The following is an 18,735-nucleotide window of genomic DNA, read 5'->3' as shown; positions in this document are numbered from 1 at the left end:
AATTCCCATGGTTGCCAGTTCAATTGTATTCAGCCTTCTAAAAAGTTGTTCCGTAATTATTTAACTAAAACAAAGAACTGAAGCAAAATTGTTACAAATATTTGCCTCAGTAATTAACACTAGCTGTATTAAAAAGTTTTAGTGTAATTAAGCTCAAATTAGCGAACAAAAAGTAATTGCGTAGTATAGTTTTGGTTTCGATTTGCAAGGCCCTTCCGCCTGCCATATGTCTGCCTTGCGCAGTGTGTATGTGTGTGCAGTCTCCAGCTCAGATCTGCGTGCGTGCAAAACGTGTGCAACTGGTAAAACTCGGATGCACGCGCTGAGCAAGTGCCTCCGCGGGCGCTTGCGAGGCTGTCATTCGTTTCTTCACGTTAAGCACTTTATCTATTGCCCCTGAACTGACGCCGGAACAGCGATTCCGATCTGACCTTGACTACCGAAAGTTCACTACAGGCTACGGAGTGGCAGCCAGCGATCGTTCCCGTTGGAAGAGAAATAAAAGGAGCTTTATAATCGTTCGGTTCCCGTTGTTTTATTCATGGTACTTCTTACAGCTCTCCGTGCTTCGAACTTTTGCACAAACGTTCGGGAAGGTAGAACGAAAAAATAGGTAACGAAATGCGGTTTCTTTTTTAATCACTCACAATAAGTCCATGTTCTCTCCTCGCGCGCTCTGTGCGGCAAATCACTGCCCATTCAGTCCCGCAAGCTTTCCCTTTGAAGTGGTGGAAAGCAGCTAAAGCTTGACGAATACAGACAAAGAAAAACGGGACACGCCGCTGACTGTGTTTCGCATACTCCCTTGGCATGCATTCTGCCACTCCGTTGGCCTGCGATCGACCGCGCTCTTTCGTTCCTGTGCTTCAAAGGGCCGCGACTCACCGGCAATATCAGCGTTGGCCCATGCGATAACGTTTCTTTTGTGTGTGTGTGTGTGTCAATAAAGGTTTCACATTCAGCTAAAGCCACAGTTCACTTCACTTCGTTTGAAAAGCATTGAGCGCCTCGCAAAAAGTCACAGAATGGCAAATAAAGCGGCACAGCGCAAAAATGCACGGAGATCATGACGGAGATTCTGGGTCTATTCGTTTCACCTGCACCGCGTGAACCAGTTCAGGCGGTGCCGCACTTCGCCGTTCGTTTCAGCGGTGCAGCTCGCGGCACCTGAACCGCGCCGTTCGATTCACCGGTGGTGCCGACGGGTGCAGGACGGGTTCACGGCTTTGCCTGCACTCCCTGCCGAGGAGGTGCAGAAGCAGACGAAAAAAGTGCAGGGCTGGTTCCGCCGATGGCGGAACCCACTTTGCACCGCTGTGAACTGGTTCAAGAGGTGCAGGCTGAATCGAGTAGACCCTCTTTTTTCTGTGCGCCCCAGTACGGATCAGCTGATCCCTTGGCATCCTCCCGCATGCGATCAGTCGAATTCGAGCTTGCGCGAGCGTTGTGTGAGCGTTGCCACATCTTGCTCAAATAGTCTCAGTACATATAAGTCACACGCTAAACCGAAAACACGTCGGTTACCTACCCACAGGAGATAAACTACGCAATGCTGTCGACGCCGCCTAAACAAAATCCGCTTGGTCAGTGGTCCGCCATGTTACAATTAATCCCGGCATGCTTCGCTAGCCGGACGCGGAAACGCCACAGTAGCCCGTTGCCAGATTACAACCCATCGCTTTCGCCGTTTTCAGTAAGCAAAAGCTCAGCTGGCAGCCTTCAAATCGTTGTATCATGTCTGCCACTATGTGTCGTACGGTTCCAATGCATTGGCTCAGCGGCGCGCTTTCCCTCTAGAGTCAGTATATTATCTCTATGTAACAAACTTTGATCTTGGAAGCCAATTTTTCATGTATTCTGCGGCGGAAGCAATCTCGAAAGCCGGAAATGGGTCATACTTTGCAAGTTTTTTTTTTTTTTTTTTAGACAGCACTTTTTTAGGCACCAGGTGACGCTGAAATATAAGCAACATCATCACCAAGTTGTCCTGAACCATTCGCGATTTCTTCAGTCCTATTTAAATGAAAGGAAGTTCGTTTTTGCAACTCGCAGACTTTTCAGACTGCTCTTTTGTTCGGACTATTTTTCGTCCCCCTCGACTACTATACATCCGCTGGTCAACTAATTTATACTCGTTGTAAGGATGCAAATTACTGTGTTTTTAGCGGATAATTTCTCGTTTTTTGAAAAGCATAATTGTATGCATCTGGGGTGATAGAAACACTGAAACATTTGGCGTTGTCGAAAGTGTTCGAAATACTTTTAAAATATTCGAAGTTTTCGAATAGTGCCATTTGATTCCAAGGCGAATAGAATATCGCGGTATTCGCTTCGATATATTCGAAAGTTTCTGACACTCACACACCCCCACCGTAAATGAGTTGGCATTTTTCCCCGCTGATTGTTTCAACGATGGAAATTTGCAATAAACGCGACAGTGCCGACTCCAACGTAAGGCTATAGTTACATGCAAACAAAGGTATCTATAAATACAATCATGCATTTTGTTGCAAAATCTACGTACTTCCAGCTACGTGCATGTGCAGGGTTCAAAGAAAACAGTCTACAAACAACACAAAACAAATATTCGATCCAAACTAGAAAGACACATAAGTGTTTCACTGAAGAGCACCATATCAAATCAAAACAAAATGTCTTGCAAAAGTGCAAGTGCATGTCAAGTCAATAACAAAGTGAGAGGTAAAGAACCGAAGAAACGCAAGTCCTCATTCCGTTCTGCGAGGAAAAACCAAGGAACCATGCCGCTGGAACCAAGGAGCGTGCCGGGCAGGTCTCTGTCGGCGTGGTACGCGCAGCAATGTGCGGCACTGACCTCCCTCCTCTCGATTTCTTGCACGAGTTTCTCAAGCTGCTCTTGGAAGCGGTCTCGCTCCACTGAGAAGTTCTTGATCTCTGCGCGAGACTTCTCCAGCTGCTTCCTCAGCTTGGAGGCCTCTTCCCTCTGGCTCTCCATCTCGACCTGCATCCGGTCCAGTTCCCTCTGCATCTTCTCGCGCTCGCCCTCCTTCATCCCACCGGCGGCGGCTTGCTGGAGCTGCTGCTGCTGCTGTTGTTGCTGCTGCTTGAGCGTGCGGTTGGCGTCCTTCAGCTTCGCTGTTTCGGCTTGCGTCTCTTCCGCCTGCCTCTGCGCTTGGGCCGCTGTGTCCAACGCCCTCTCCAGCTTGGCCCTCAGCTCCTTGTTCTCCGTCTCGAGCTTCTGCATCTGCTGGCTGCTCTTCTTGAGCTCCTTGTGAAGGTGCTGCAGCTCCTGCTGCTGCTTCTCGATCTCGCTCCTCATCCTGGCGTCCTCCTGGGCTCGCGAGGCCGTCTCCGTGCCGCTGCGCCGCTCCAGTTCGGCGACCAGCTCCTGGACCTCGACCTGAAGTCTGTTCCGCTCCTGTGCCGTCTTGCGCAGCTCTTCCTGGACCATCTCGAGGCTTTCCTGAAGACGTTTCGTCTCGGCTCGAAGACTCTCGTGCTGGCCGCGGTCCTTCTGCGTGCTCTCCTGCACACTGGTGATGTACCGCTCGGCGTCTTCCACGTCCTGCTTCAACCGTTCCACCTCCATCTGCAATCGGCTGTTTTCCGCAACCGTCTTCTGGAGATCTTCCTCGGAGCGGCCCAGGAGGTGTCGTAGGCGCTCCGCCTCACCGATACTCTTCTGTCGGTCGCCCTCGCTTGTCTCCTGCAGCGAACTCAACTTAGTTTGGGCTTTGCTCAGTTCTGCAAGGAGCGCTTCCTTCTCTTGCATGGTGCGATCGGCCCGCTCACGCAGCCGCTGGCATTCCGCTGTTAGTTGCTCGATTTCCTGGCGCTGCCGGTCATCGGCGACCGTTGAGGACTTCTTGAGCTCAGCTTGCGTCGCTTCAAGAGCCTTCCGCAAGCGCTCATTCTCGGCCTGGTGTTGGGCGCGCAATTCCTGCTGCTTTTTGACCTCGAGCTTGGCGCCTTCGTATTTGTCCTTTGCCTTCTCGACTTCTATGTAGAGTCGCTCTATTTCATTTGCGTGCGCCTGGCGTTCTTCTTGAGTTACGCCTTTCTCCGAGCGCGTCCGGTCCAGCTCGGCTTTGAGCTTCGCGTGTTCTTCGCTTACTTTGTTAAGTTCCGCCAACGTCTTCTCGTACTTGTCGCGCATCTTCTCGACGTCAATGCGCAGGCGCTCAAAGTCTGCCTGAGATTTATCCTGGACGCTGTGGTACTTGGACATCTGCGCCTGGTAACGGTCCAGTTCTGCCTGCATGCTCTCTTTTTCCGACTGGAGGCGGTCTTTCTCGTTCTGCGTCTTCCGCAGTTCCGTCTGTGCTCTGTCCAGCTTCTCGTACAGCTTCTCCAGCTCGACTTGCATCCTTGCCAGTTCCTCCTGGGACTTTTCGTGGTGCGTCTGAGTCTTCCCCACTTGCGTTTGGATGCGGTCCATGTCTAGAGACATGCGGTCTACCTCGGCCTGCAGCCGATCACGCTCGGCCTGAAGACGGCGCGCCTCCAGCTGTGCCTTATCCAAACGATCGCGGGCCACTTCCAGCTCGACTTGACAGCGGTCGAGGTCCTGCCGCATCTTGTCTTCAGCCTCCTTGGTCTTGGCCAGCTGAGCGTTCGTACGTACGTACAGGTCCTGCAATCCCTCGAACTCTTCCTGAGAGCGCTTGTGGTCTTCCTTGGTTTTAGCCAGCAGGACCTGACACTTGTCCAACTCCAGGGCCAGACGGTCCGCCTCTGCCTGGCCCTGATCCCAGCGGGCCTGCGCCTTGAAGCTCTCCGCCTGCGCCCTGTCCAGCTTCTCGCGGAGCTTGTCCTGCTCCAGCCTGCACAGCTCCCTCTCCTCCTGGGCCTTCTGCAGCTGTAATTGGAGCTTGTCGGCGCGGTCGCGCGCTGCCCGCAGCTCGGCCTGTGCTGCGTCGGCCTCGGCTCTACCCCGCTCCGCCTGGAGCGTCGCCTTGTCGTGCCTGTCGCGCATCACCTCGAACTCGGCCTGCACGTTCTCCCGCTCCTTGTGCGCCTTGGCCAGTTGGTTCTGGAGCAAGTCCAGGCGATCTCTCAGGGCGTCCGCCTCGGCGTGGGCGGCGTCGCGTTCCTTGTGCAGCCGCTGCTGCAGCGCCAGCGCCCGGTCGGCCTTCTCCCTGGCCTGCTCGAGCTCGCCCTGCAGCACGTCCTTCTCCTTGTGCACCCGCTGCGCCTGCAGCTGCGCCTGCGCCAGCTGGCCCTGCAGGCTCTGCACCTCGTCCTGGCAGCGCTCGCGCTCGGCGCCCAGCCTGCGCGTCTCGGCCAGCGCCTTGTCCAGCTTCTCCTGCAGCCGGTCCGTGTCCAACTGCGCTCGGTCGAGCGACGCCTGTGTCTTCTCCTGCGCTATCTGCGCCTTGGCCAGCGCCGCCTGCGCCCGCTCCAGCTCGGCGCGCAGCGTCTCGGCCTCGGCCTGTGCCGCGTCCCGGTCCGACTGTCCCCGGGCCACGATGCCCTGCACGCGGTCGTACTCCTCCTGGAGCGCCTCCCGCTCGGCCTGCGCGTTCTCGAGCTTGGCCTTGAGCCGGTACACCTCTCCCTGGGAGCGCTCGAGCTTCTCCTGCAGCTGCTCGTGCTCGCCGCGCGCCCGCTCCTGCTCGGCCTGCGTCATCCTGAGTTCGGCCTGCGCCCGGCGCAGCTCGGCCTGGCAGCGGTCCAGCTTCTCCTGCGTCCGCTCGTCGGCCGCCGCGTGTAGCGACGACGGCAGCACGCTGGTGGTGGTGGCGCTGCGGTACGGCGACGCCGTGACCGCGGGCTGCTCGAGGCGGCCCACGTGCTCGCGGAAGCGGTCGTTCTCGAGCGAGAGCCGCGCGTGCTCCCCGCGGAGCCGCTCCCAGTCGGCGGACGAGCGGCTCACCTCGGTCTGGATCTTGTCGAGTTCGGCGCGCGCCTGCCCCAGCTCGGACTGGGAGTTCTCGAGGCGGGCCTCGAGCCGCTCCTTCTCGGCGCTGGCCTTCTCCAGGCGGCCCTGCAGCTTGTCCATGTCGCTCTCGAGCGCGTGCATCTTCATGCGGTACTCGGCCAGCTGGCGCTCGTGCAGGTCGCGCTCCTCGTTGCGCTCCTGCTCGGCGCGGTCCCGCTGCTCGCGCAGCTGCACGATCTGCTTGTCCTTGTCGCCGATGGCCTCCTCCAGGCTGGACAGCGCGCCCTCGGACGTCGAGTGGTGCGCCTGGATCGCCGACAGCCGCGCCCGCGCCATGTCCACCTGGTTGTCCTTCTCCTTCAGCAGGTCCTCCAGGTTCTCGATCTGCATGCGCCGCATCGTCACCGACGAGGGTTATTTATTATTCGCGCACGCGTAACAAAGATTTATCGGCTTGTTAGAAGAAACGACTGAAGCACGGTTTAACTACATTTAAGATGCTATGAACCAACAGCAATAATGTACGTGACTGACTGAACCTTCAAGTGCGAATATTAGCAACATCAGGGGTTAACATGGCCGCCAATAGAGCTGGCGTTACGAGGAAGCGGTGTGCATCGTCACTTTGTTAATATCGCGGCAAGAGTGTTTCTGTCAACGCTAGAATCATAGAATGAACAATTATAAATTATTCCGTGTCTGGTCGTGTATGTAGATATCGGTAGGCTTTTATGAGCGAGTAGCTCTGAAAATAAAACACGTATTTGTGAACCAGGATGATTAGCGGAAGAAAAGAATGATGCCGTGCACCTAAAGCTTTTCTCCCGTGTTACGCTTTACAAACAAGCGATATCTTATTTGAGTACTTTAAGGTTCAGAAAAGGAGAAAGCACCGTAACCCACGGTCCCCTCTCCAATGTATCTCTCACAAGGGTCTGCATGTCGTCTCATTTAGTGTCAAAGCGGCGAGCGAGTTTATAACTTCTGCGCGTGGCACGCACCTTCCTTTGAAGCACGTTGATCTTCCGATCCTTGATGTCCATGTGGTCCCTGATCTCTTGCAGTTCTTGGCTCAGGTGGTTTCGCTCCTGCGTCGCCGTCAGCGCCTGCTGCGTCTTCTTCTCAATGAGCTTGTTCTTCTCTTCCAGGCGCTGCCGCAGTTCTTCCACCTGTTCGTGCGTTAAAGAAATATTAGCGACTTTACCAAGGAGAGAAAAAGCTGTGAAGTTAACAAAATCATGAAAAACTTGAATAATGACAGATTTTTTTATTATACCTGCCAAACGATTAATTATTGATTATTATTTTTTCTTGTTCAACGTCCCAACAAAGCTCCCTCCCACCCCTGAGGCCTGAAGGGTTATTAAATGAAACGAAATTATTTGTGATTAATTGATCGACTGACATGACTGGTGAAGCGGCAACAATGCACAAGTGACAAAAGGGGCGAATGATGTATAGGGTCAACAAATAATTCATTTCCTTGCAAACAAATAATTTATTTCCTTGCGCTGCACATAGCTTTACGCTCTGTCGTTATCCTTTTCCCCACAGTGCGTGGTGGTGGCTGTACGCGGCTGCTTGATGTGTGTACAAAGCTCGAATTAGATTGAAAAACTAATATTGTTCAATTCGTTAAATGAACCCTCGCAGCCACTAATATGGTAAATGCGAGACAGTAGTTTCTTCGGCCACCAAATGTTCAACGCCAAGATTTTCACCTTTGTAAATTGTTTTCCACTGCACAAAACGATAAAGAAATGCGTATATAGCGTTAATGGTAAATATGTTATTTATACAAGCATTAAAATAGAACAAGAAAGCTGTCTGAGATATGGGAAACTACCACTCAGCTGCATTTGGCTCTACAAGACAACAAGAATGGTTTTCAAACGCTCCGTGGCGTTGTACTATGGTCACTAAGAATGCCGATATGGACATTTCAATGCTTACATTTCATTTTGCAAATGAAGTATGTATGTATAACAATAAGCATCAACGTACAAGTCTGTAGCCCCGTCCGGACACGGGGCATGTCACGCAAGGAGGCGCAAGCAAGGGCGAAAAATTTACAAAACCGTGGTTAAGAAAAGAGAAGAACCCAATCTCTGGTCACGTCAACCGCCACAAGCCTCGGGTTGTTTCCCTTCATTTTGCACACATGTTTCTACACAAGCTAAAATCTAAATAATTGCCCATTTAGGCGCCCCATAAGAGTGTGTCCTTTTGTCGTTACGCTGCTTCGACGCTTTGCTGTCTTGTTGCGTGCTCTTTTGTTGCGTGCTCTTTTGTCGCGTGTTCTTTTGTCACGTGCTTTTTTGACGCCGTTTTGTTGTGTCAGTGTTCTTTTGTCGCGTGCTCTTTCTACGGCGCTCCCGTTGACCCATACCCCGTTCCAACTTAGAGCCTTGGCGGAGGACAGAGGAGGAATTCGGTAGTGGGTCGAACATCGCGAGGCCATGGCTACAGCACCATGGCTACAGCAGACTCACGTCGGCCTGGAGCATGTTGTAGTGCTCCTCCTTGGCGCACAGGGACTCCTTGAGCACGGCGATGTGTCGCTGGTAGTCGTGGTGTTGCTCCTCCAGCGTCTTCATCTTGGCGCCCATGGCCAACAGCTCCTGGTCGCGCTTGTTCAGCTCGATCCGGAGCTCGTCCAGCTGCGACATGAGGAGCGTGGGGAGATTATTGCTTCACAGATTGCCCATAACACATGACGTACTTACAATGGGTGCCGCATGAGACGTCATGGGTTCACCCACATTAGGCACACATACATAGTGGGCTTAAACGTGGTATGTGCTCACCGTGATGATACATCGGGAATGCATTTGTAATAATGTGTAACACGCTTACGTCGCCCCTGACCGCACCTTTATTGGGAACACACGCGCGCTCACATGGTTGCCTGCATGCGTGCCTCGCCAGTGAACTTAACCCATGGCACCTATCGGCAAGCCAGCACGGTTCCTGAACCAAATCTGTACTTACATAAAACACTACGATGAACGTCATTTTCCTTTGGAAGCGGAAGCAGTCATGAAAATGCCCCACTAAATGCTAGTACCCACGTCCCTTGGTAGAGTGACGACGTGTTTCGGGGGCGTCGAATTGTTCTGGGGTCCTGGAAAACTTGATTTTGACTGCCGGGTACGGCCCGACAAGCCTTGCACGGCTTGGGCTGACCCGATGTTATTTCTATATTTCTAAGGTGAAAATAAACTATTACTACTACTACTATATATGAAGCTGACTGGTAGAACAAACGATAAATTTAATCGTCGGTGCTTTGTCTTTGTTTCTCACGTGGAACGGCGGCAGTGCCCAAAGCACCTACCGCAGTGGCTCAGGGGATAAGGCGTTGTGCGACGTTGCACCCAGGTTCATTTCCCGGTCGCAGACGCCTTTTTCTCGTGGAGGGTGACAAACAAGAACAACGGTGTATCGGGATTTTTGCGAGATTTCAGAAGGTGCCCTAATTCTATATCGCGACCATCCGCAAAAATGTACCTCAAGGTAAGCCAAAGCTTCGACACCCAAAACGCCACTTTGAAGTTTGTTTGTCATTGACCTTAGCCCACTGACAAACTCTCAATGTAGCGTTTAATTGTAAAAAACTAACTTTCATGAGTCGCAAATACCATTTCCCAGTTTCCGTTCCGCGTGGTCCCCGTCACAAAAAAAGTACAAATTCTGTAATTTTCCCTAAAATCTCACAATTAATCTTTCAGACCCAATGCGGGCAGTCTATGGGACTTCAAGAAATCCCCGCATGGCGACGGCGGTGCGACACCAAAACGGACACAACGACTGTCTACGTGGACAATTTATCGTACGGAAGCGCTTAAAAATTTATGATGCTACGCGTGACATCGTGCAGTTCTACCTCAATGACTACACGCACGACATCGTCAGTTTCCAAAATTTAAGCAATTCTTTATGTGCACTGTGCTGAGAAGGACCTACAGCTTACCACTCAAGTCTCAGTCAAGCTGCGCAAAAAATGCATAAGAATTTAAGATTTTTGAGTGATTGCCGTAAAAACTAGACTGTTCGAACAGTTCGAGGCGTTGGGATTTGAACCCGGAACTTCTGTACACAAGTATGAGGTGTTGAGACTCCAAATGCAAACGGGCGCTGATATTGAGGAATATATAAGGCTTTTTTTTTTTTTTCGGAATGAGCCAGATCCACAAACTGAATATAAGTCAGATAAAACTGCAGTGACAAGAAAAACTCAGCAACTTTCCCCTACAAGAGAGGTAGCGAGAAAATAGGTGAGATAACGCCCTGAAAACGTGTACGTAGATCGTAGTTCGTATCTAAAATGAGTTAGATCCTGCTGTTCCACGGATGAAAATGAGCTGAATCGGTATGCCCAATGCGAGTTTGGTTTTTTTTTTTGGCTTGACTGTTCGGACTGTTTAGGAGGTGTTTTCAGAAGTTCTTACTTTTTTTTTTTTTTTGCTTCTCGGAGCTGGCTTATCATGAATTCAGACGGAAATTAGGAGATCGGCGAAAGATCTGTCCCCAGACGTCGACGACTAAGTTAACGGAAGAAGTGAGCGAAATGGAACTGAGAGATGTGAAACAATCACTTCATCTCGTCTTTCCCGTCCCTACGGAGTAACTCTGGTTGTATTTATTTTTTTACTCCCATATTTATCACTTTAGTACTTGACTAAATAGCCGCTTACAAGCCCAGAGAAACAAAATGGGATTCAAATCTACGCTTTCGCGAACTTGCAGCAAGACGCTGGTCTGGGCTGGTTAGCTCCTCAAACATTCTCAAATGTACGCGTCATTCTATCTGTTCACTGCAAATTTGTAAAAAAAAAAAAAAAATGTGGCTGATCCCTCTTTCATAGGAATCGGTACAACACGAAAGTGAAATGTGCCTTCACAGGAGCAGTTGAATGTTAATTGCGCATCAGTGTGAACTTGCACATCACTATTTATATTTCGTCGTTATGGCACCGTAAGACGCGACAACATTAGACACTGGATTACACGCGCCGGAGAATTGTGTAGATCCGACTGAAACCACAGGCGCTGGCAAACCGTGCGAACGAAACAGAACTGGTTGTCAGCGAATCGTTTGGTGAAGTCGCGGTCCGCTGCAGCGAAAAGAGCCTGATTTGCGGTTCGGCAGCCTTCTTGTGTGTGTGCTTGGCGAGCGACGTCCTGCTGGCGGACGCTTCGGCAACGGTGCGACCGCATCGGTCGTGCTCCGTGACGTGTACGGCAGACGGTTGAGTTCCGAAGAGCTCAGCTTCTGGAACGCGAGAGGCAGAGTTCGCGGCCCGCAGCAGTATCGCCAACTATCGGCGCTCGTTAGCGTCACAACGCACTACTTCGCTTCACATCTCCTAGACGACAGCACCATCTGAATAGAGATTCCTATAGGGAAGGATATAAAGCGCGTTCCTAGAGCTAAACAGGCGTGAGTCACAGCCCAGTTGGCAGAGGCTCACACCTCCCGTTGCGGCCAGGGTGATCGTGGGCTCGAAACCTAGCGCCGCCGCGTCAGTGGAACTTTTCTGGAGATGTCATTTCCGTGACGGATATGACGTCGGTGAGGTCTTGTTGTACCCCGGAATAAAACACTTTAGTGTCAAAATCAGGAAATTACACTGTGACAATTACAGACAGGGACGTACGCGTGCACCCAGCTTTTAATGAATTTATTGTTTTCGTATACGCTGCTCTATGCAAATGTCGTCCACAGCTAGGTATCCTCCAACGTATAATTTTGGAATGCGCTCACAACCCAGCCTTACTACCCCTCTCCACCCGTTACTTTCCTGAGCTGTGGGAGACACTGTCGACCAGCTGCCAACTTAAGGACCAGACTCCCCAGGTGACAAGGGCAAGAAGGCTAGGTCAACGTATGGCCTCCAGGACTAGGGTTCCACTCTAACTTGTGAGCTCTTTAACATGGTTTCTCTCCATCTTCTTCCCGCACTCTCTCGCTGCCCGATTTGTGTTGGCGGAAATTTTCAGGTGCGAAGCACCTTAGGACCTCGCAATGTCTGTCCGTTGGCTCCGTGCGCACATCAGTATAAACCGAATACAGTTGAACACGGATATATCGAACCCGGATATATCGAATTATTGTCTATATCGAACAGTGCAAACATCCCCTTGAAAATCCCATGCAAAAGTATAGGGATGTTGTGCGCGTGTATCGAACTCATGATCACGGGCAAATTCGATATATCGAATTTCGCGCCGAATGTGCCCCTGAAAGTTTGCTTCCTCTGATGGGGTGGAGTTGATGATAATGTTGCTGCCTGGCTTCGTGAGACAGAGGCGGCGTTCGCGGCATTATGTCGCTTCGATGGCCTCCAACAGCTGTTTTCACGCTAGTACGAGGGGCAGCGCTCCATGATAGCCAGAACGCGGATAGTGGTTGGGGCGAAAGAACATAAAGGAGCAAAATAAATTTCCTATAAATTGTCATATAAAGCAATATATTTTCTCATTTCTACGTGTTTGTAATCTTGAAGACAATTTGGCGAACTTTGCGATGCAGAAAAAAACAAAAACAAGCGAAGCTCAAAGACATTTCAATGATAAATGAAGTGCGGTGGTCATCATGCTGCGGTTCGTATTTTCCGTGCTTTGAGGGTGAAAACGTAAACTACTGTTTTCCACGACTTCAGAAAACTCTCAGCGATGTGCGGAGTTGTCAGATAATCTTCAGATAGGCGTATTTTATATATCGAATTATCGATATATCGAATTCTTTCGCGATCCCCTTAGAGCCTTAGAGTTCGATATGTCCGTGTTCGACTGTATGTGTATGTCAAACCACCTAAAAGGTTGCAAAACGCGGCGAAAAAGCAAAACCCATAACTATCAACGCTAATTCGCAATTCGCAGAAAAAATGTTAGAGAGAGAGAGAGAGAGAGAGGAGAGAGAGAGAGAGAGAGAGAGAGAGAGAGAGAGAGAGAGAGAGAGAGAGAGAGAGAGAGAGAGAGAGAGAGAGAGAGAGAGAGAGAGAGGTTGAGCCGTTTCGCGTTGCTGCAACGTGGGAGCGCGCTTGCACCACCAAGGCCGCCGAGCATCCCCCACCTGCGCCGACTGCCCAGAGCCCGAGACGCTAGAGCACTTGCTGTGCTCTTGCCCGCAGCACGACACCGCAAGGGCACAACTCCGGGCCGAACTCCAGCGCCTCGGTGCCCCAAGCCACAAGCTAGAAGACTTCCTGTTCCACACGGGACCGGACGCCATCCGACGGGAGGTCTTCCAGCACCTAGTCAACTTTCTGGTTACAACAGGCCTAGCGCTGCGTTTGTAGCCATCGAGACATGGACTAAACGAACGCGATATAGACTATCTCCCAGTCTCCTACCGCTCTTCTCTTCCCCCTTCTCTCTTCCTATCCATTGAAGCCCCAATCCCCTTCCCTGGACTGGGTCGTATGAGGGTGAACTCCCCGTTGAGTTCAACAATACCCCCAGGCCTTTTCTCTTCCCTCCTTTGTTAATAAATCACCACCACCCCCACCACCCGTGGCTCCTGGAGAGCCATGCTGCGCATGGGCGAGGAGCATTGGATTGGACTGGATTGAATTGGATTTGGATCAGATTGAAATGGATTGCATTGGATTGAACTGGATTGAATTGGATTAAATTGAATTGTATCGGATTGGATTGGATTAAAATTGTATATACTGTACACACGCGTTGTCACTCATTTACATGCGCGAGTGGGCAATGCCACGGGTGATTTACGGTAAGAACAATCTTCAGTGCTTCACCCACTTGTCATGATTCACTTCGTGGAGATGCATGAATTTTTTTTTTTTTTTGTCTCAGATGGGAACGCATGGAGAGTGCATGCGGAAGGTAAAGGTAAACTACATCGCTGTGAAATCTCGCCCGGAAGCGTATAGGCGTTTCCTAGTCAGCACAGCCAAGTGACGCATGGCGACACGTAGGGGCGTGTTTGAGGCTATATACACGTACTTGTGGCACTAAATCGCTTAGCACCGCTTGGTCTCGTAGTGTAGTGGTTCCGCTCCTGTGTGGCAAACATCCAAACCCGGGGTCGAATCACGTTACTGCTGGATTATTTTCCTCATTTTTCATATTGCCATGGTTTGTCATACTTGAAGATTAACATTTTTTATCACTCATATTTGTGTCAGCTTTGTGCATTACAAATGAGATATCCGATAGTTTCATCACCTTCAGGCCAATTTTAGCTAGTGTTTCTTGTACGTTTTTGTGCTTTTGCCTCTTTTAGGTCGGTTTCGGCTATTCCTGTTGAATATTTTTACGTGGTAGCTTCCTGTTGGGTCGTGTCGGGAATAAAGGCAGGGTCACGTTAGGCCGACACGACGGCGACGACGACGAGTCGCCGACCTGTCGGCCAATTGCCGAATTGCCAGACCGCGTTGTCACACTATGCCGACTGCGACACAAACACGTCGGCCGATCGAGAGTCCCCGTAGGGTGACTGGCTTGCCGACGGAAGACGCCGACGTGTCGTCGGGAATCGACCGAGAAGCGAAAATTGTGCCCCGACAGCATTCGTGCCGTAACGAATGAGGCTCTTTTGTAGCGTAAGCTACACTGGCCGAGGTTGAGCAGTTTAGCGTGGACCTTGAAGGGCCGTGCTGCGCAAGCACGAGGATCATTGGATTGGATTGGATTGATTTGGATTGGATTAAATTGGATCGTATTGTGGAAATCCAATCCAATTGGAGTACGGGTGTGTAGAGAGCTGGGTCTGCACATTCGCCGGTCTGCGCATTCCAGAGGAGTGACGTCACAGCCGCGGCAGACACACTGGCGCCAGCGCGTGCCGAGCTGTGCGCCTCCGTTGCGCCGGAGCCGCTTAATAGCCGTTTCGCGTGGCTCCTGGAGATCCGTGCTGCGCATGCGCGAGGAGCAGTGACTGGACTGGACTGGACCGAACGCTTTACGCCACGTGTGTGAATTATAGTGACGTCGCATGGGCAATTATTGTGGGTGTCGTCTACAGCTTTGCCTTCCAACCACCTTCGCAGCGCGGATTGGAGCCAATTTGTTTTTCATTTATGGTAATTTGGCCGCTTTAAGGTTGATTTTGCGTCTCCATATAGCTCAGCAAAGGGCTGGTTGAACTATCTGCCGTGAGTATTTACGTGCATTATTTTTTTACAATTGCATTGTTTCATCCATTTTGCGTCCGTTACGGCTGTTAAAATATATTTCAGTTTGGGTTTTGTGCGCTTTAGGTGGGTTTCTGCTGTGATATAATACCCATAGCAAGCTCCGATGACGGCTGGCTGTGTGGACTAGGAGACGCATCTACGCCGCCGCGAACATGGCGAAAGCCGCCGCGCGCAGCTGACGGGCCACAGGCATCTAGACACAAATCGCTGCAAGTTCGACAAAGTGCGCCGACTGCTACGACCAATTGATGAGAGGAGCGAGATGGAAGTGAGAGTAACATCCATCTCGAGCTCGAAAGTACCAGCGAAGACACACTACAGTTAAAAATGGAAGCATACGCCACGCAAGGAAAAACCCAGTTTAGGCAAGGGGAATGAAGGAAAATGTATGAGACCTTGTTATTGTGGACGTTACACATTATTCCTTAGCCATGTGGTCGGATCAACCAGTCGTTTAACATGAAAGTGTTTTATTCCCGGATACACGAAGATTTCACATACGTTCTATCCGTCACGAAAATGACGCCAGTACAACGAAGCAAGCGGCCTGTAAAGGGTGCACCCCAGCACACAGTGTCTTCTTGCGGGGAAGCAACCTTCTCGTCGAATCAAAAATAACGGTGCCTCTAAAATACACAAGCACGACACGCCCGTGCTATTGAGTACGTTATACTTACGGTTGTTCGTTATCGGATTTTATATTTTACCACGAAAGTGCTTTATGCCGGGATACACCAAGATTTCGCTGACGTCACATCCGTCGGAAATGACCCCAGTATACCTTTGCCGAAGTGACCCGCCAGCAGGACGTCGCTCGCCAAGCACACCCACAAGGCAGCCGCCGTGCCATAAATCATGCTTAGCTGCAGATTTTGCTGCATATTTCACTTTCGTGTTTTACCGATTCATATTACAAAGGAATCAACCGCAGTTTTTTTCCACCTGTCCCTCCCCCATCACCGCGTGTTGACCTCCCCACTTGTCAGCCTATCAGCGGCTAGTTTTCATAGCAAAATGCTACACGGAGCCCACGTCAGCAGCAGCGTTTAGTATCAATAGTGACAGTGTACTGCTGTTGGAGCAGCAGTCGTCACAAGCGGACTGGCTGCTCCAACATGACATTCTACTGCAGAATAATTTCATCGTTGGCATCGCACACAATTGTCTCGTCGAATCTGAAATAACGGTGCCTCTAAAATACGCAAGCATGATACGCCGGCGGTATTGAACGTGGGCCAACGAAAAAATGAAAATATATGTATATTTATAAAGCTACATCGACCGCAAGTTTGAAGTTAAATGGCACTTGGCAAAATTCCAACAAAAACGCGTGCTGGGAAAAGTAGGCAACAGAGTAGGAAACAAAGGCAGTTCACAGGTCATTTTAACCGATCTGTTTGCCTGCGTCTAACGCGTATTTACGGAACGTCCCCATACTATCACTCCTAGTCGTGCCCGGACTCTTGCGAGACGCGCGCTTGCGTTTGATCTTTGGCGCGGAGGGTTCCCGCCGATCCAGTGTCTTCACCATTCCTTCCAGAAGCTCGCGCCTGCTATCAGTTGAGGTCGCCGCGACCGACCCGTGGCCACTTGGGGTTACGGACCCTGCGCTCGGCGGAAGCGTCACGTCGGGATTGGAGATATCCGGAATATGGCTCACACGCCAGGCAGCTCCGAAAGTGGCGGCCGCTAACAGAGCGAAGAGAAGGTCTTCGCGTCCCACCGTGCGCAGCAGCGAAAGCGGGGCCGCGATCACGCCCCCGCAGCGGCCGAGGGCGAAGGCCAGGCCCGAGATGGTTGCTCGCACGGGCGCCGGATGCGTCAGGAACAAGAAGGTGAAGTTCGCGTCCAGGTTCACGAAGCAGGCGGCCTCGGCGACGGCAAGGGCGATACTGTGCACACCAGTCGACAGTTCCAAGCTGCCAGTGGCGACGCTGAGGAAAATGCACGAGGTTCCCATCAGGAGGAACGTAACGGTCAGCATTTTCTTCCCGTTCCAAGTGTTGAAGGCGGGCAGCAGGGCGGCGCAGGCGATCGCGTTGGCAGCCAGGGTGACTCCCTTCATCAGAGCGGTCTTACGCGCGGCCCAGGCCAGCAGGATCACGTAGTGGGTGAACAGGGCGGAGAACATGGCGCAAAACGACGTCAGCGCGCGGCGGCGAACAACGTCGACGCTGTCCACGTCACGCACCTGGAGGAAGCTCGGAGTGGGCGCGGACCCCAGTCTTCCCTCCAGCCTCGCGACGAGTTTCGCGGAGCCATCCGAGCGGAAGCCGTTGGCTCTGGCCGCGGCCTGCATGATCGCCCCCGCCATCGCAAACTTCCGCCTCGCGATAAGCCAGCGCGGCGACTCCGTGATCAGCAGGAAGCCCAGGGGAATCAGGGCCGTCGGGGACACCAGGAGCAGCTGCCGGGTCATCCATCCCGCGTGATGCAACTCGCTGGCAACGGCAAACATAGCATCAGACAGCGTTAGGCCGGCGGCGATGCTGAAGGCAACGTGGACCCCGCGGTGCCGGTGCGTCGACACCTCCACGAGCAGAACGGCCGAGGCGATGAAGAGCGTGGTGCACGAGCCGGAGATGACAAACTTGGTGCTCACGTACACGAGGTAGCTGGTGGCGAAGGAGCTGCCGAACGTGGCGATCAGCAGCGTCGACGCGGCGCCCAGTGCCACTAGCTTACGGCCGATGCGGTCCGCCACGAAGCCGCACACGGTGAGGGCGACCAGGGCTCCGGCCATGGACAGCGCGTTGGCCAAGGGGATGAGCCAGGCTCTGGCGCACACCAGGTCCCAGCTGCTCACGATGGAGGTGGGCGCGAACTCCGGGTCGTAGTCCCACGCCTGGCAGCGGACAAGCCCAGTGTCGTTGGGGTCGCTCGGGTTGGCAAACAGGGTGCACCGGCTGTGCTGGCCCCAGTCGTCCAGGGGAACGGCCCAGCGCTTCCACTCGTCCGTCGAGATGTTGAGGCCGGCGGGCGGCCTGCACCAGTGGTCGACGTCGGCCGAGATGAGCGGGAAGATGAGCGTGTGGCAGTGCAGGACCCACATGCTGAGCACAGCGAAGAAGAGGACGCCTCTCTGGAAGTTGCCGTAGCCGAAGGCGTCGGCGCAGTCGAAGCTCTCGCTCGCCTCCAGCCCCACGGGCCCGAGGCTCGCCGGGACGATGTACTTCATCGCGGCTCGGCTATCGTCTTTTCACCGGCTGAACGGGCCTTCCTCGGGTTCGCTTATCAGTGCGGTTGGCTTTGGAGCCCTGAGGTACGCGGAATGAACGCAAGCTGCCTCAGCCTTCGGGGTTGCTTCTTCTTCTGCCTCGCTTCCTTGCTCGCGTGCATGCGTGCAGAACGAGCGCGGAGCCCGCGGTATCTTTGCCTGAAAGTGGTGACGCTGCAGCTCACGACAAATTGGCCACAAAACCGACACTTCTCAGTAAATTAAATATGGGAGAATGGAAAGGAATTAAGGTGGAAGATAATAAAGAGGAAGGTAACTAAAGAGAGATTTATGCGATATAGAGTAAACGAGGAAAGAAGGAAGACAGGAAGAAAAGGTTCGGCTGACGATTACGATACTCCCTAATGCAAAATCTGAGCCCAGCGCGAACTGCAGACTCTTCTCGGCGACGGCACACCTCTGGATTCTGGCGTCGGCGGCGATGAGCCGCTGCTTGGGCTGCTCGTTTAGCTGCAGCGGGAGATGAATTT

General features: G+C 52.2%; 2 protein-coding genes across 2 annotated transcripts in view; both read right to left on the bottom strand.

The window, feature by feature from the left end:
• Positions 1-18,735, bottom strand: part of LOC144152099 (uncharacterized) — a 173,904-nt gene that overhangs the window by 26,076 nt on the left and 129,093 nt on the right. The window contains exons 5-7 of the mRNA XM_077683310.1: positions 8,353-8,520; positions 6,862-7,029; positions 2,834-6,244 (exon numbers count right to left, since the gene is read on the bottom strand). Coding sequence (XP_077539436.1) covers positions 2,834-6,244; positions 6,862-7,029; positions 8,353-8,520 — 3,747 coding nt within the window. The remainder of the gene's footprint in view (positions 1-2,833; positions 6,245-6,861; positions 7,030-8,352; positions 8,521-18,735) is intronic.
• Positions 16,412-18,205, bottom strand: LOC144152395 (solute carrier family 22 member 6-like). Its single transcript, XM_077683662.1, has one exon. The coding sequence runs from the start codon at positions 18,203-18,205 to the stop codon at positions 16,412-16,414; it is 1,794 nt and encodes a 597-aa protein (XP_077539788.1).

Source organism: Haemaphysalis longicornis, unplaced genomic scaffold, assembly GCF_048455015.1.
Source record: "Haemaphysalis longicornis isolate Haplotype H1 unplaced genomic scaffold, Haemaphysalis longicornis Haplotype H1 scaffold_9, whole genome shotgun sequence".
Taxonomy (NCBI): domain Eukaryota; kingdom Metazoa; phylum Arthropoda; class Arachnida; order Ixodida; family Ixodidae; genus Haemaphysalis; species Haemaphysalis longicornis.
The sequence above is the reverse complement of the archived record's forward strand: the minus strand, read 5'-3'. Positions and strand labels throughout refer to the sequence as shown.

Coding starts and splice junctions, on each gene's coding strand:
- LOC144152395 (XM_077683662.1), bottom strand. CDS start 18,205: ATGAAGTACATCGTCCCGGCGAGCCTCGGGCCCGTGGGGCTGGAGGCG.